Source organism: Corythoichthys intestinalis, chromosome 1 (assembly GCF_030265065.1).
Source record: "Corythoichthys intestinalis isolate RoL2023-P3 chromosome 1, ASM3026506v1, whole genome shotgun sequence".
Lineage (NCBI taxonomy): Eukaryota > Metazoa > Chordata > Actinopteri > Syngnathiformes > Syngnathidae > Corythoichthys > Corythoichthys intestinalis.
This window is the reverse complement of record NC_080395.1, coordinates 13890621-13903395: the sequence shown is the minus strand read 5'-3', so window position 1 is coordinate 13903395 and position 12775 is coordinate 13890621. Positions and strand designations below refer to the sequence as shown.

General features: G+C 42.0%; 1 protein-coding gene across 1 annotated transcript in view; it reads left to right on the top strand.

The window, feature by feature from the left end:
• LOC130922949 (zinc finger protein 585A-like) overlaps positions 1-8154 on the top strand; it is a 46483-nt gene extending 38329 nt beyond the window's left edge. The window contains exon 8 of the mRNA XM_057848269.1: positions 6419-8154. Within this exon, the coding sequence (XP_057704252.1) occupies positions 6419-8001 (1583 nt within the window). The 3' untranslated portion in view covers positions 8002-8154. The remainder of the gene's footprint in view (positions 1-6418) is intronic.
• The last annotated feature ends 4621 nt before the right edge of the window (positions 8155-12775 follow it).

The following is a 12775-nucleotide window of genomic DNA, read 5'->3' as shown; positions in this document are numbered from 1 at the left end:
CTTAAAAGGAAACCTAAGAAAACACACTAAAACCCACACTACGGAGTAACCTTTTTTCTGAGCGCCTTGCGGTAACTGATTCACTCCAAGCAATATTATTAGCAGCCCATTTAATTTTCATCGTCGTATTTTGGGCAAAAATACTTGTCATGTTTTAGTCGTTTCAAAATGTGTTCGTCTTCGTCTAGGTTTACTCTCAATGTAAAAAATTACGTAGCAGGCCCTTGCTGTGACGAGAGTTGAGATCAGCTGATGTGTAAGATACAGGTAGTCCCCGGGTTAGGAACGAGTTCCGTTCCTAGGCTGGCGGTGTAACCCGAATTTCTGCGAAAATCAGAATTAACCCTGTAAGCAGAGTTGTCACAGATTACTTGAAAAAGTAAATGCAATTACTGATTACTGATTACACCTCAAAAAAGTGATCTAGTTACTTTACTGATTATTATGAAAGTAACTGTTACTTTGATAGTTACTCATCAGTTACTTTTTACCAATTTTTCTCCTTTTGCTGCCTCAACATAAAAATGACAACAGAAAATGTCATCGCATGTAATTTATTTTTCACATGAGGCTTAATCTTTGAGTTAGCGGGGGTTTAATTAGTCGATGGAGTTGATTTCAACCATCATTGACTCGCGCTAGCTTAGCCATTCCGGAGCCCTGAAACTAACAAATAACCGACAAACTGCACGGAATTTGTTCAAATCAACTCCAACAACTAATTAAATCCCCAAATAAAGATTAAGCCTAATGTAAAAAATTCTGAACTTCCCCTTTAAAATAAAGGCCTAGCCGTTAAAGTGTTGTCTATAAAAGTTGATAAGCAATAAAACAACAAAAATGAATGAAATGAACAACAATCCTACAAAGGTTTTCATAATGGGCCAAAATCATTTTTCGAACAGATCATGTGACTAGTAGACCTTAGAGACTGTCCTTTGCTTTGCTTAGCCAAAACTACACCTAAGGAGGCAAGATGGATATTTAGAATTTCATTAAACCTGCGTCTAAACTTTGCCCCCCATCCCACAAAGGTTAAAAACTGTACGTAAAGGCTGGTTACAAACTGTAGAAGTGCTGGCTGTCTCGTCACCTGTAGGCTTTGTTTCCAGTTTTGTCGCGTTGTGCTGTAATTCCAAGTGGTTCCTTGAATTGGATGTCGAGTTTTTAGCAGTCGACAGTCTTTTTCAGCCAACGCACAGGGATATTTTTGTCATCTTTGCTGGAGAGAAATGTGAAGCAATGGCTGTATTTCCAGTGAGCAAATGCAGCCGTTTGTGGTATCTCTCCTGCCTTTCACTGTTAGCATCCTGACCAGGTAGCCAGGCTATGTTGTTGGCCGCCGCGATAGACAGCGCTCACACGGCATGGTAATACACATGACCAGTTTTTGTTTTTGTTTTTTTTCTGATGAGAAAACGTGAGATGTGATGTCACTTTCAAACTCGGGCACTATTTTCTATTGAAATGCTCTTCATACATGACTACAGTATTCTTCATTCTACATACGTTATGAGCCAACAACAAAATAGTAACGCACAGGCATTAAGGAAACTAACTTTAATCAGATTACTGGTTTGGAAAAATGAACGCGTTAGATTGCTCGTTACTGAAAGAAAGCAATCAGATTACAGTAACGTGTTACTTAATAACTTACTGAGTAACGCGTTACTGACAACACTGCCTTTAAGTACTCCAAGATAGCCCCTGAACCTCAAAATACCTGTCCAAAAACATGTATTATGCATCATAATAATAAGGTAAAGTAAAAAGATACAGTGGTACCTCGACATACGACCGCTTCGACACACGATGTTTTCGACATCCAACGTAAAATATGACTCCCCACTTGTTTCTACATCCGACGACATACTTGAAATACGACGATTTATTTTTCTCGTTCACCTCTATGATCTTCATCTTTTTTTTTTTTTTCCTTTTCTTTTCTGTGCACACGATTTATGACGACTCGCCATGTTTAGAGTTTATAAAAGTGACAGATTTTGATTCCCCGCATCAGGGCACGTACGTAGTGTAGCCTTGAGTGCGCCAGAGCGGGGTCAAACCATTCCCTGTCAAGACAGAGGTGGTGGGGGTGTTGTGCAAAAAAAAAGGAAAAAATATACATTTGACATATTTAATATGTTAAAAGTTTTTAAGTATATATCAAGTAGAACATAATATTTAATCAGACAATGATTTAAATAAAAAAGAAGTATGTAAAGTAAAATAAATTAAGGGTCATTCAGGAACCCTATGGTCCTGAAACCCGGGACAACATACCCGGTTGCCCCCCTCCCCACCTGTCGACGGGCTTTCTTATCATGGAAATGAAGATGGAAATGATAGAAAAATATGAGTGGTGTGTGCATCCATTAATTGGCTCGACAATACGGCTATAGAATGTCTACGATCCCGACGGTCCTCCTCCGACCTCCAGTAAGCAAGGCCTCTCTGTATCATAGATTCAGCCTAAAAGCTTAGTTGTGTACAAATATATTATTTGCTGAAACAATTTTAGTTCAAGAGTTCATTAAAAAAACAATCGGGGTTTAGGGAATATTTAATCTTATTGTAGTGGGTTTTGTTTTTGTATTGATATGACGCTAAATAGCTGTTAGCACAAAGCTAATTGCTAGGAGGGGCTAATCGCTATGCTAGCTGATAACAGTTGTACTCAATATAGCTACATTGTGAATGAAATATTCGAAGAATATTTTCAGTTGTTTTACTACAGACCCTGTATGCAATTGTAATTTACATATTGTATAGCCTGAATTGGGTGTGCTGTTACATGATGCAAATATTGAGTAATGCAAGTATTTAGTTAATGTGAAAAGAATGGAATAGAAATAGAATTTAGATCATACATTTGACACTGTGTATGTGTAGAAATACCACACATTGTGAGAATGTGAGATGAAAACTGGCATCACATTTTCGTCGCCGTTCTTATCTCGTTATTGTCACGTCATAGTCATAAAAAAATTGTTCATTGAAGAAATCTTTTCATGATCGTTGACCAAAACAACAATACTTAGTTAAAACATTTCTCTTCGTGTGCCTATTCAGGAATTCTGCACGGTGTTTTTTTTTAAATTGAACTAGTTCCTTATAACTGTCCTAATCTGTCATATTTTAATGTGATTGTTGTTTTCCTTTTTACTTTCTGCATTTTACTTTTTATTGTAGACTGTTTGTAGTTGTCTTGTACATGAAATGCCGTACATCAATAAAGGTGCTTGCTTATTAGTCTTGTGCATTGAAATATTTTGAAATATGCTTCATTTTAGAATTACTGGACCTTTTTATTATTATTGATGGTAGCTTTGCATATAATACAAAAGATATATCCTTCTACCCATCCATTATCTGCCGCTTAATCCAGGGTTGGGTCACGGAGGCAGCAGCTTTAGCAGGGAAGCCCAGACTTCCCTTCTCCCCAGCCACTTCAACCAGCTCCTTCGGCAGGATCCCAAGGCGTTCCCAAGCCAGCCGAGAGACATAATCGCTCCAGCATGTCCTGGGTTATCCCCGGGGCCTCCCGCCGGTGCACCACGCCCGGAACACCTCTCCAGGGAGGCGTCCGACAGGAATCCGAATCACATGCCCAAATCACCTCAGCTGGCTCCTCTCAATGCGGAGGAGTAGCGGCTCGACCCCGAGTCCCTCCCGGATGACCAGTCTTCTCACTCATCTCTAAAGCAGAGCCAGGACACACGGATGGAAACTCATTTCGGCTGCTTGTATTCAGAAACTTGTTCTTTCGGTCACGACTCACAGCTCGTGACCACAGGTGAGGGTAGGAACGTAGATCGTCTGGTAAATCAAGAGCTTTCCCTTTTTCTTCAGCTCCTCCTTCACCACAACAGACCGATGCACAGTCTGCCTCACTGCAGACGCTGCACCGATTCGCCTGTTGATCTTCCTCTCTCTCCTACCCTCACTCATGAACAAGACCCCAAGATACTTGAACTTCTCCACATGGGGCAGGATCCCATCCCCGACCTGGAGAGGACACGTCACCCTTTTCCGACTGAAGACCATGGTCTCCGATTTGGAGGTGCTGATCTTCATCCCCACCGCTTCACACTTTGCTGCGAATTGTTCCTCTGAGAGTTGGAGATCACGGCTTGATGAAACCAACAGCACCACATCATCTGCAAAAAACAGATGTAATGCTGAGGCCACCAAAGCGGACCCCCTCAATGCTTTGGGTGCGCCTAGAAATTCCGTCCATAAAGGTTATGAACAGAATCGGTGACAAAGGGCAACCTTGGCAGAGTCCAACCTTCACTGGGAACGAATCCGACTTATTGCCGTCAATGTGAACCAAACTCTGGCACCGTTCATACATGGACCGAACAGCCCCTTACTAGGGGGCTTGGTAGGTACCCCGTAGTCCTGAAGCACCACCCACAGTCCCGTGTCTGAGTTTTTGATTCAGTGACCACCGAAGCTGCATTCCTCTTGGTCAGCCAGTAACTCTCAACTGCCTCTGGAGTCCCACAGACTAAAAAGTCCCAGTAGGACTCTTTCTTCAGCTGGACGGCATCCCTTACAACAGGTTCGGGGATTGCCACAACGACAGGCACCAACCACCTTAGGGCCACAGCTCCGATCGGCTGCCTCAGCAATGGAGGCGTGGAACATGGCCCACTCGGGACTCAATGTCTCCCACCTCTGCCGGGACAAGGTAGAAGTTCTGCCAGAGGTGGGTGTTGAAGCTCTTTCTGACAGGGGATTCCGCCAGACTTTCCCAGCAGACCCTCACAATATTTTTGGGTATGCCAGGCCTGGCCAGCATCTTCCCCCGCCATTGGAGCCAACACACCACCAGGTGGTGATCAGGTAACTGCTTCGCCCCTCTCTTCACCCAAGTGGCCAAAACATGCAGCCGCAAATCCGGTGACACGACTACAAAGTCGTTCGTCGAACTGCGGCCTAGGGTGTCCTGGTGCCAAATGCACATATGGATACCCCAGTGTTTGTACATGGTGTTCGTCATGGACAAATCATGATGAGCACAGATGTCAAATAACAGAACACAACTCGAATTCTGAGGACCATGTAACGTGGGCGGTCTTTTGTTTGACACCTCAAAAATGACCATTCACCTTAAACAACCCCCCTCCCCTTTTTTTTTTAAATTAAGTGAAAATTTCGAAACACTACTTGTTCTACACCCCCCCCCCCCCAAAATCACACCATTTATACATTAAAAAAAATTCAGCACGCTAAGGGGAACAAAACCTCTGTTCAGTTTTTGCCCCCAAAAATTATTGTTTGACCAAAATTTGCCAAAAACTGTCCTATCTCTAATGAGCAAAATTTCCCATTCATTTCCAATTGCACAAAAACCTATTCACCTGAAATCAACAGGAAGTAATACAACAGATTGCATTTTCTAGTTTAACATATAGTTACCAGATAGTGTTGGCAATTGACTTTGATAATATGAAGAAAAGGTCGAACAACAACTATCCAAAAAAACGTTGAAAATTCATTCCAAGTCGAGACCAATCAAAAATAACAAGGACTGAGCAATGAAAAACTGCAGGCAAATGGAGGAAGGGTCCATTCTATAAGCATGCCCCTTGGCATCCAGCAAAGTGACAACTTCTGAAGAAATAATTTGGTTTTTAAAGAAGTCCGGGGTGTGTTTCTGTGGTCCGGGCAAAGCTGATAATCTTCTCTCAGAGTCCGCCGGGAGTGGGCACAGCTGGCTGGGTGCACAACGTTAGTTTACAATTTTATGCCCGTCCGTCATAATATGGCGAGGGTGCGACATACTTCATCAACTGTCGGCATACTGGCCTGTTCTAATCACACTCATTTGTCTGCCCACACAAACATTCCTTCTCTCTCACTCATATTTTTTATCCAATTTATTGTTGGTTACACTGTTTTTTATTTATTTATAATTTTTTATTATGTACTACAGCAAAAGAAGCAGACATGTCTGTGATTATGGATTAGCATGTTAGCAAAAATACCATTTCTTTTTATATTGTACCGTGATGTTCCGTACTAAGGACATTTTTGATAAGACGTAGACATTTTTTCTTATGCTGTCTGGTGGATTAACCTGTGCACGAATACATACAAAAACCTCCCTAAAGCTAAACTACCATTCAAAGCAAACCCACAGTACTATTTCAGAGACGACACAGCCATCATGTAATTAGATTAGTTGACCGAAATCCAAATGGAGCTAAGCATGACTGTTAATGTACAATTATGAATAGGCCTGTCGTTATTGACTATAGACGTCCAATCTATTTGAAATGGGAGGGCCACCATTCACTTGAAATGGATGGAGGTCTACATGTGATAAACGAATACAAATTCACAGCAGAAGAACGTTTGGACTCTGGCAAATCTTTTTTTGTTCTTTTTTTTCCATCCTATGTCCCAGACTTCACTGAATATCTTCACCCTGAGAAGTCCGATCCCCCCCGCGTTAAAGAAGAGGAAGAGATGTCGGTCATCAAACAGGAGGCGGCGCCAGAGAACCCTAGCATTACAAAAGAAGAACAGCAAGATGAAATCCCCAACTTTACGAAGATTATCATTGTGGGGAGGGAAGAGAACAGAGTAGCGAAACCTTCTCGCGACAAATCCTTTAGACACATGACAACAAAAGGTGAGGGACGATCACAACTGGACGTCCTCTTAGCGCCACCCTCGAATAATGACGACGTTACATCACACTTTTCTGACTTTAACACTGATGAAGACGATGTTGAATTTGACCAAAAGTGTGCAAAACCATTGAACAAGTCATCACTGAAAAGAGACACAAAAGAATGTGCGGGTGGGAAACGTTTTGCCTGCTCATTTTGCAACAAAATATTAACTACCAAGCAACATTTAACCAGACACACTAGAACACACACCGGAGAGAAGCCTTTTGCCTGCTCACTTTGCGATAAAAGATTTATTTTGAAGGAGGAGTTAAAAATACACACAAGAAGACACACTGGAGAAAAACCTTTTGCCTGCACACTTTGCGATAAAAGATTTAGTACGAAAAAAGATTTAAAAAGACACACAAGAACACACACTGGAGAGAAGCCTTTTCTCTGCACAGTTTGTGGTAAAAGATATAGCGGGAAGGGAGCGTTAAACATACATAAGATAACACACACTGGAGAGAAGCCTTTTGCCTGCTCACTTTGCCATAAAGGATTTTGTGCAAAACGAGACTTAACGAGACACACAAAAATACACACTAGAGAGAAGCCTTTTCCCTGCACAGTGTGTGGTAAAAGATATGCCGGGAAGGGTGCGTTAGACATACACAAAAGATCACACACTGGAGAGAAGCCTTTTGCCTGCTCACTTTGTGATAAAAGATTTGGTGCGAAACGAGACTTAACTAGACACACAAGAATGCACACTGGAGAAAAGCCTTTTCTCTGCACAGTTTGTGGTCAAAGATACACCGGGAAGGGAGCGTTAAACGTACACAAAAGAACACACACTGGAGAGAAACCTTTTGCCTGCTCACTTTGCAACAAAAGATTTTGTACGAAACGAGACTTAACAAGACACACAAGAACACACACCGGAGAGAAGCCTTTTCCCTGCACAGTTTGTGGTAAAAGATACACCGGGAGGGGAGCGTTAAACATACACAAAAGAACACACACTGGAGAAAAACCTTTTTCCTGCTTAGTTTGTGATAAAAGATTCACAGAGAACGGAGAGTTAATCAAGCACAGAAGAACTCACACGGGAGAGAAACCTTATGCCTGCTCACTTTGTGATAAACAATTTAGTCGGAAGGACCAGCTAACAACACACATGGCTAAGCACACTGGAGTGAAACCTTTCCCCTGCTCGGTTTGTGGTAAAGGATTCACCAAGAAGGGAAAGTTGGACAGACATGAAAGAACACACACTGAAGGGAAGCCTTTTGCCTGCTCTCATTGTGATAAAAGATTTTGGGAGAAGGAACAGTTAACAGCACACACAAGCACACATACTGCAAAATAGCCTTGTGGGTTTTTCTCCCGAACTCCACGTCAATGTAGTCAGGCACACGTTTGCTACAGGAGAACCGATGTGATTTTCAAAATAAAGTGTGTAAAGGAGCCATTTGTATCTGACGTGTTCTTTCAGAGTACTTCTGGCAAATAGTGCGTAAATATTGAGCTATGTTTATATGAGACGTATTGTGAAATTATACAAATTATAAGTTGGAATGTATCTTTAAATCTAAAAAAAAAACCCATCTCATTTGTAAGGCGTGGCAGTTTTTATTTTGGTGTGGCGGTGCACCACAATCTGAACGGGCGAACACATATTTCTAAGCTGGCGTCGTGTACAGTCAGCTCACTCAAGAGTGACGCAGACAGAAGATAATAGACGTCGCCCCGACAATAGTGGTCACGAACTCTTTTGCCCAATCCAAGACTGGCAACACCCTTTGGTGCTTTTGTTTTATGTGGTGCACATTATGGCGCGGCTTTATATCTTATGTACTCTCTACAATGACAAGGATTTTCTAACTAAAGGAACCTGTGTTTTAAATGACCTGTTAACTCTTTAATCCTCAAGGTTCCAAAGTCTTTCCGGCTTGCCCGTTATTTTACACATGAGGATGAGGCACTGAGGATGTGTGTTCTTTTGATTGGTTGAATGTCCATGGAATTCCCGGTCATTACTGTCATATGTGATGTATGATAATTTAAGTCTGCTGTCGATGTTGCCGGATTGCTAGGCGCCCCCATGTTGTCCTCCTGCCTAATAACTGGTGCCCTTTGTTGTCCCCTGGTCCTAGACTTTCCAAAGCGAATGGCCTCCTTATGGCCTGTTGAACTTTGCTGCTTTTCTCCTTCCAGGTCTTCATCACGAGTTCCAAGTGGTATCTTGCCAAAAGGGATCCTGTGCTTAAAGAAACGGTCTCAACATTCTTGTAACAAATACATTTATCATTTCATTTTTAAATGTTGGTACCAGGGGTGAAAATGGGTAGAATTTCTTGCTGGAACTCCCTGACAAAAAGGTCTCCATGGAGCCAGATTTAAAAAAAAAAAAATTTTATTCTTTTTTTTTTGGGGGGGGGGGGGGGGTTCAAACCTCTTAAAACCACAGAAATGCGACAAAAAAAAAAAAACGTTTTACACATGCATTAGGCTACTGTATTACACTTACAAGGCTGACATTACAAACTGATTTTCATTCAAAATTGTCTTTTAAAGTAATATACAGGAACACAATAAGTACAAATGACTTATATCATGCACAGTAGTGTTGTATCGGTCGTGAACGATTCGTTCTTATTGAACGAATTGTTTGGGTGAACGAGACCGAACTAATCACCTTCTGCACTGATTCGTTCTATGAAGTTGGGGCCTGTTAGCAGCGTAGGAGGGCGTTAAGCGGCAGCGTCTTCTGACATCGCACACGACCAATCAGACGCCAGCCTCATCGCGGGCAGGGGAGGGAGCGGAAACAGAATCAGGGCGTCTGTCACTCACTTCCACGTGTGGCCAATAAACAGCCAGCGTGCACGCAGGGGGCAAGACTGAGTTCTGTCACTTCCCGTTCACTTACTCGGTCCTCAGACTCCTGACCGAGCTTGTTGCTATTTTTTAAAAATTTTATTATTAACAACAACAACACAACAACAACACGACAGAATAAACAACAATACAAACACAACTAGACTTGCCAGTCACGCAGTGAAAGAGTCAAAAAACGAAAGGAAATTACTTTGTCCCATATTTGTTAATGTGGAGCCAATCGTATGTTGCTCAAACAGACAAAAACACCACGCAAACCTAGCAGCATGGTTTAGCGTACTACTTTTCTCGACAGACTCAGGAATACATATGACGACGTACTATCAAATTTACAGTAGTATAAAACTCTTTCGCTAGTCGCAAGCAAAAGCTGAGCAGCGGACACGTCACGGCAGCGCATGGTGGAGAGAACTGTCAATCTATGGAGGCTTCATGGCAGCGATATTTACCTCATCTGTGAACAGGAAAATGAATATTTAGTATGATCACCATAATACTGATTTGCAATTAAACAGTATATAAGTCATTTTTTTCCCGAGTGTTTTATTTTTTTCATGTCAGAGCGTGTCGGGTGTTAGTTGGTTTGACAAATTATGTCCATCCGTCCATCATGTGCTACTCAAGCGCTCAAAAACAACGCACGCGGGCACGGGAGATCTCGCAATATGTCTACATTTTTCTTAACAGACTAATGAGAGTAGAAAGGCGACATCATAAAGAGCAAACAATTATTTTGTCGTCAGCATTAGACGATCTAAGATGAGGGCACGACAGGGGAGCTGACCGGATTATTTTATTTATTAATACCAGTGCAAAAATTCAATACGATCATCTTTATACTGATTTGCAATGAAATTGTCTAATATCAAAATGTAGTATTGTTTTCATTTCACAGCAACACATTTGACAACTAGCTATTTACACTTTAGTTTTAACAATAGTTACCAAAAATAATAGTGATGAGCATGAAAACAAAACACAACAGAGCGTGAGGTAAATACAATGTGTTGGTCGTTCCATATTTAGAAATGAAACTTTCGATTTATTTTTATTTTCGTGACAGCAAGCATGCCGCGTTGGCTGGTAGCAGTAGCATTGTATATTTGATCAAGATCATGCTAAAGAAAGTCCGTGCTTCCCCGACCCCACTCCTCCCACGAAAGGAAAATGTTTAACCGTGTCCTAAATCGAAATGCAAGAACGAGCCATGACTTTGATCCCATAGAAATACGACAGACGACGCGGAAGTTCTCCCTCGCTTTTGCAGCAGCGGGAGGGAGACGAGGCTCGGAAAGCAGAATGATATCGTCTGTCACTCATTTCTGAAACTACGACGAGCCTGTGTGCAAGAGAGGGAGGGACCAAGCAATGTCACTTCCTGTTCAGTTATACTGCGAAGCGGTCTTTGGTGAGTCGTTCGGCAACGTCACTTCCCGTTCACTCACCGAACGATTCATTTGGGCGGGGAGGGGGGCGAATGATTCGTTGAACGATTTTTTTGAACGAGTCTTTTTACTGAACGAACTGGAATGGATTTATTTCCTCAAGTGAACGACAGATCCCGTCACTAATGCACAGTGAAATGGAATATATTTTCAAGATAACACAAACATTGAAATTTTTATGAGGAAATAAGTAGCCTAACATATGTAAATGAACAAAAATAAGTCCAAAGTGCACATTAACTATATTGCCAAATGTTTAACATTTCAGACAAGCGTTTCTGGACCCATTGCAGTAAAAAAAAGTTTAAATCCTTATTGTATTCAATCTCACTTTAGTTATTTTTGTTTTACCATGAGAGCTGCATGTAACGCTTAATGTATCATTAATGATACAGATTAGAGAACATAGACATATATATATATTTTATTATGTTTAAAGAAAAACTTGGTAGTTTTGGTCGATTTTAGCGATGCCAGTGGACAAAAGCGGTACTGTTTTGCCTTAAGGAAGATAGCCTGGAACTCCAGACTCACCGCTGTTCCAGGATTGAGACCGGCGACCGTCCCGCGGATCAAATCCCCAGGGCGGAGCAAACCACAGCAAACAGACAGCGGAGTGGACCAATCAGCAACGGGCAGATGTGACGTCGGTAAAGCGACAACTCGAGCGCGGCGCGAGCAGAGGAATTTATTTAACATGGGTAGCGCGAGACAGACTGTTGTCAATGACTTGTGTCGATGTGTTTTTGGTCATTTAAAACTGATTTTCCCGCGGATTGGAACATATTCTCGGCTCTCCCGTTCGCTCTCTGTGTTGTTGTGGAGACTACTTCCGACGCGCAAGAGTGACGTTGCTCGTTAAGAACACGTCCTGCAAATAATCGAATCTGATTGCACGGATGACTTCGTTCGGCTCGAGAGGCCATTAAGGAGATGGGTCCCAGACTATTCTCACAGTGTTCAAAAAATACAGGGAGAACAGTCCGGCCGTGCCAAGCAATAAGGAAGACTGCGATTCCTATGATGACCAGCGCACACCCGCAAAGTGTCGTAAAATCATCAATCAAAATTCAATCTCTTGGTCGCCTGCAGATGGATTAAACCAGTTTTTCCAACCTTTTCTGAGTCACAGCACATTTTTACATTGAAAAAAAAATCTCGCGGCACACTACACCAAAATGTTCAAAAATTACTTTCTGTACAGTATATTTAATTATAAAATCATTTCTCAGTATTTATACTTACTCAGCGTGAAACTTGAACCTGTTTAGATGAACACAAAGCCGATTTCCTGGCAGGAATCTTCATCGACAGCTCTCATCACTACATCGGAGCTGGTCATCTCGCTGACAATGGCTTTGCATGCAAGTAGTGTCGCTGCCACAGTGTGGGACTTTTTGGATTTAGCAACAAGTTCAACAACAAGGTAACTGGCTTTCAGGGCTTTCTCGTTTACCTTTGTAGTTTTTCCCCAAAAAGTTGCCTGTTTCTCTACGTTTTCACAAAGGCAAAATATTCCATCGATTTGTTTTGAAGCGACGAGTGTGTCGTTTAGAGATGACGTTTAAAGTGCATGTGACACGAAAAAGCATGTTTATTTCATAATACACGCGGTATTTTATGCTCCTGAATGATATGGACCGCTTGGATGTGTGTGGAAGCGATCGCTATATTTATTTAGTTTTTTTAATCCCACGCCATGGAAATGAGTGACTTCCGGCTCAGGTCTTGCATTGAGGAGGGCGCTGTGACGTGTACGGTTGAAGGCGTCCTCTTCACTAAAGAGCCGTCCTATTG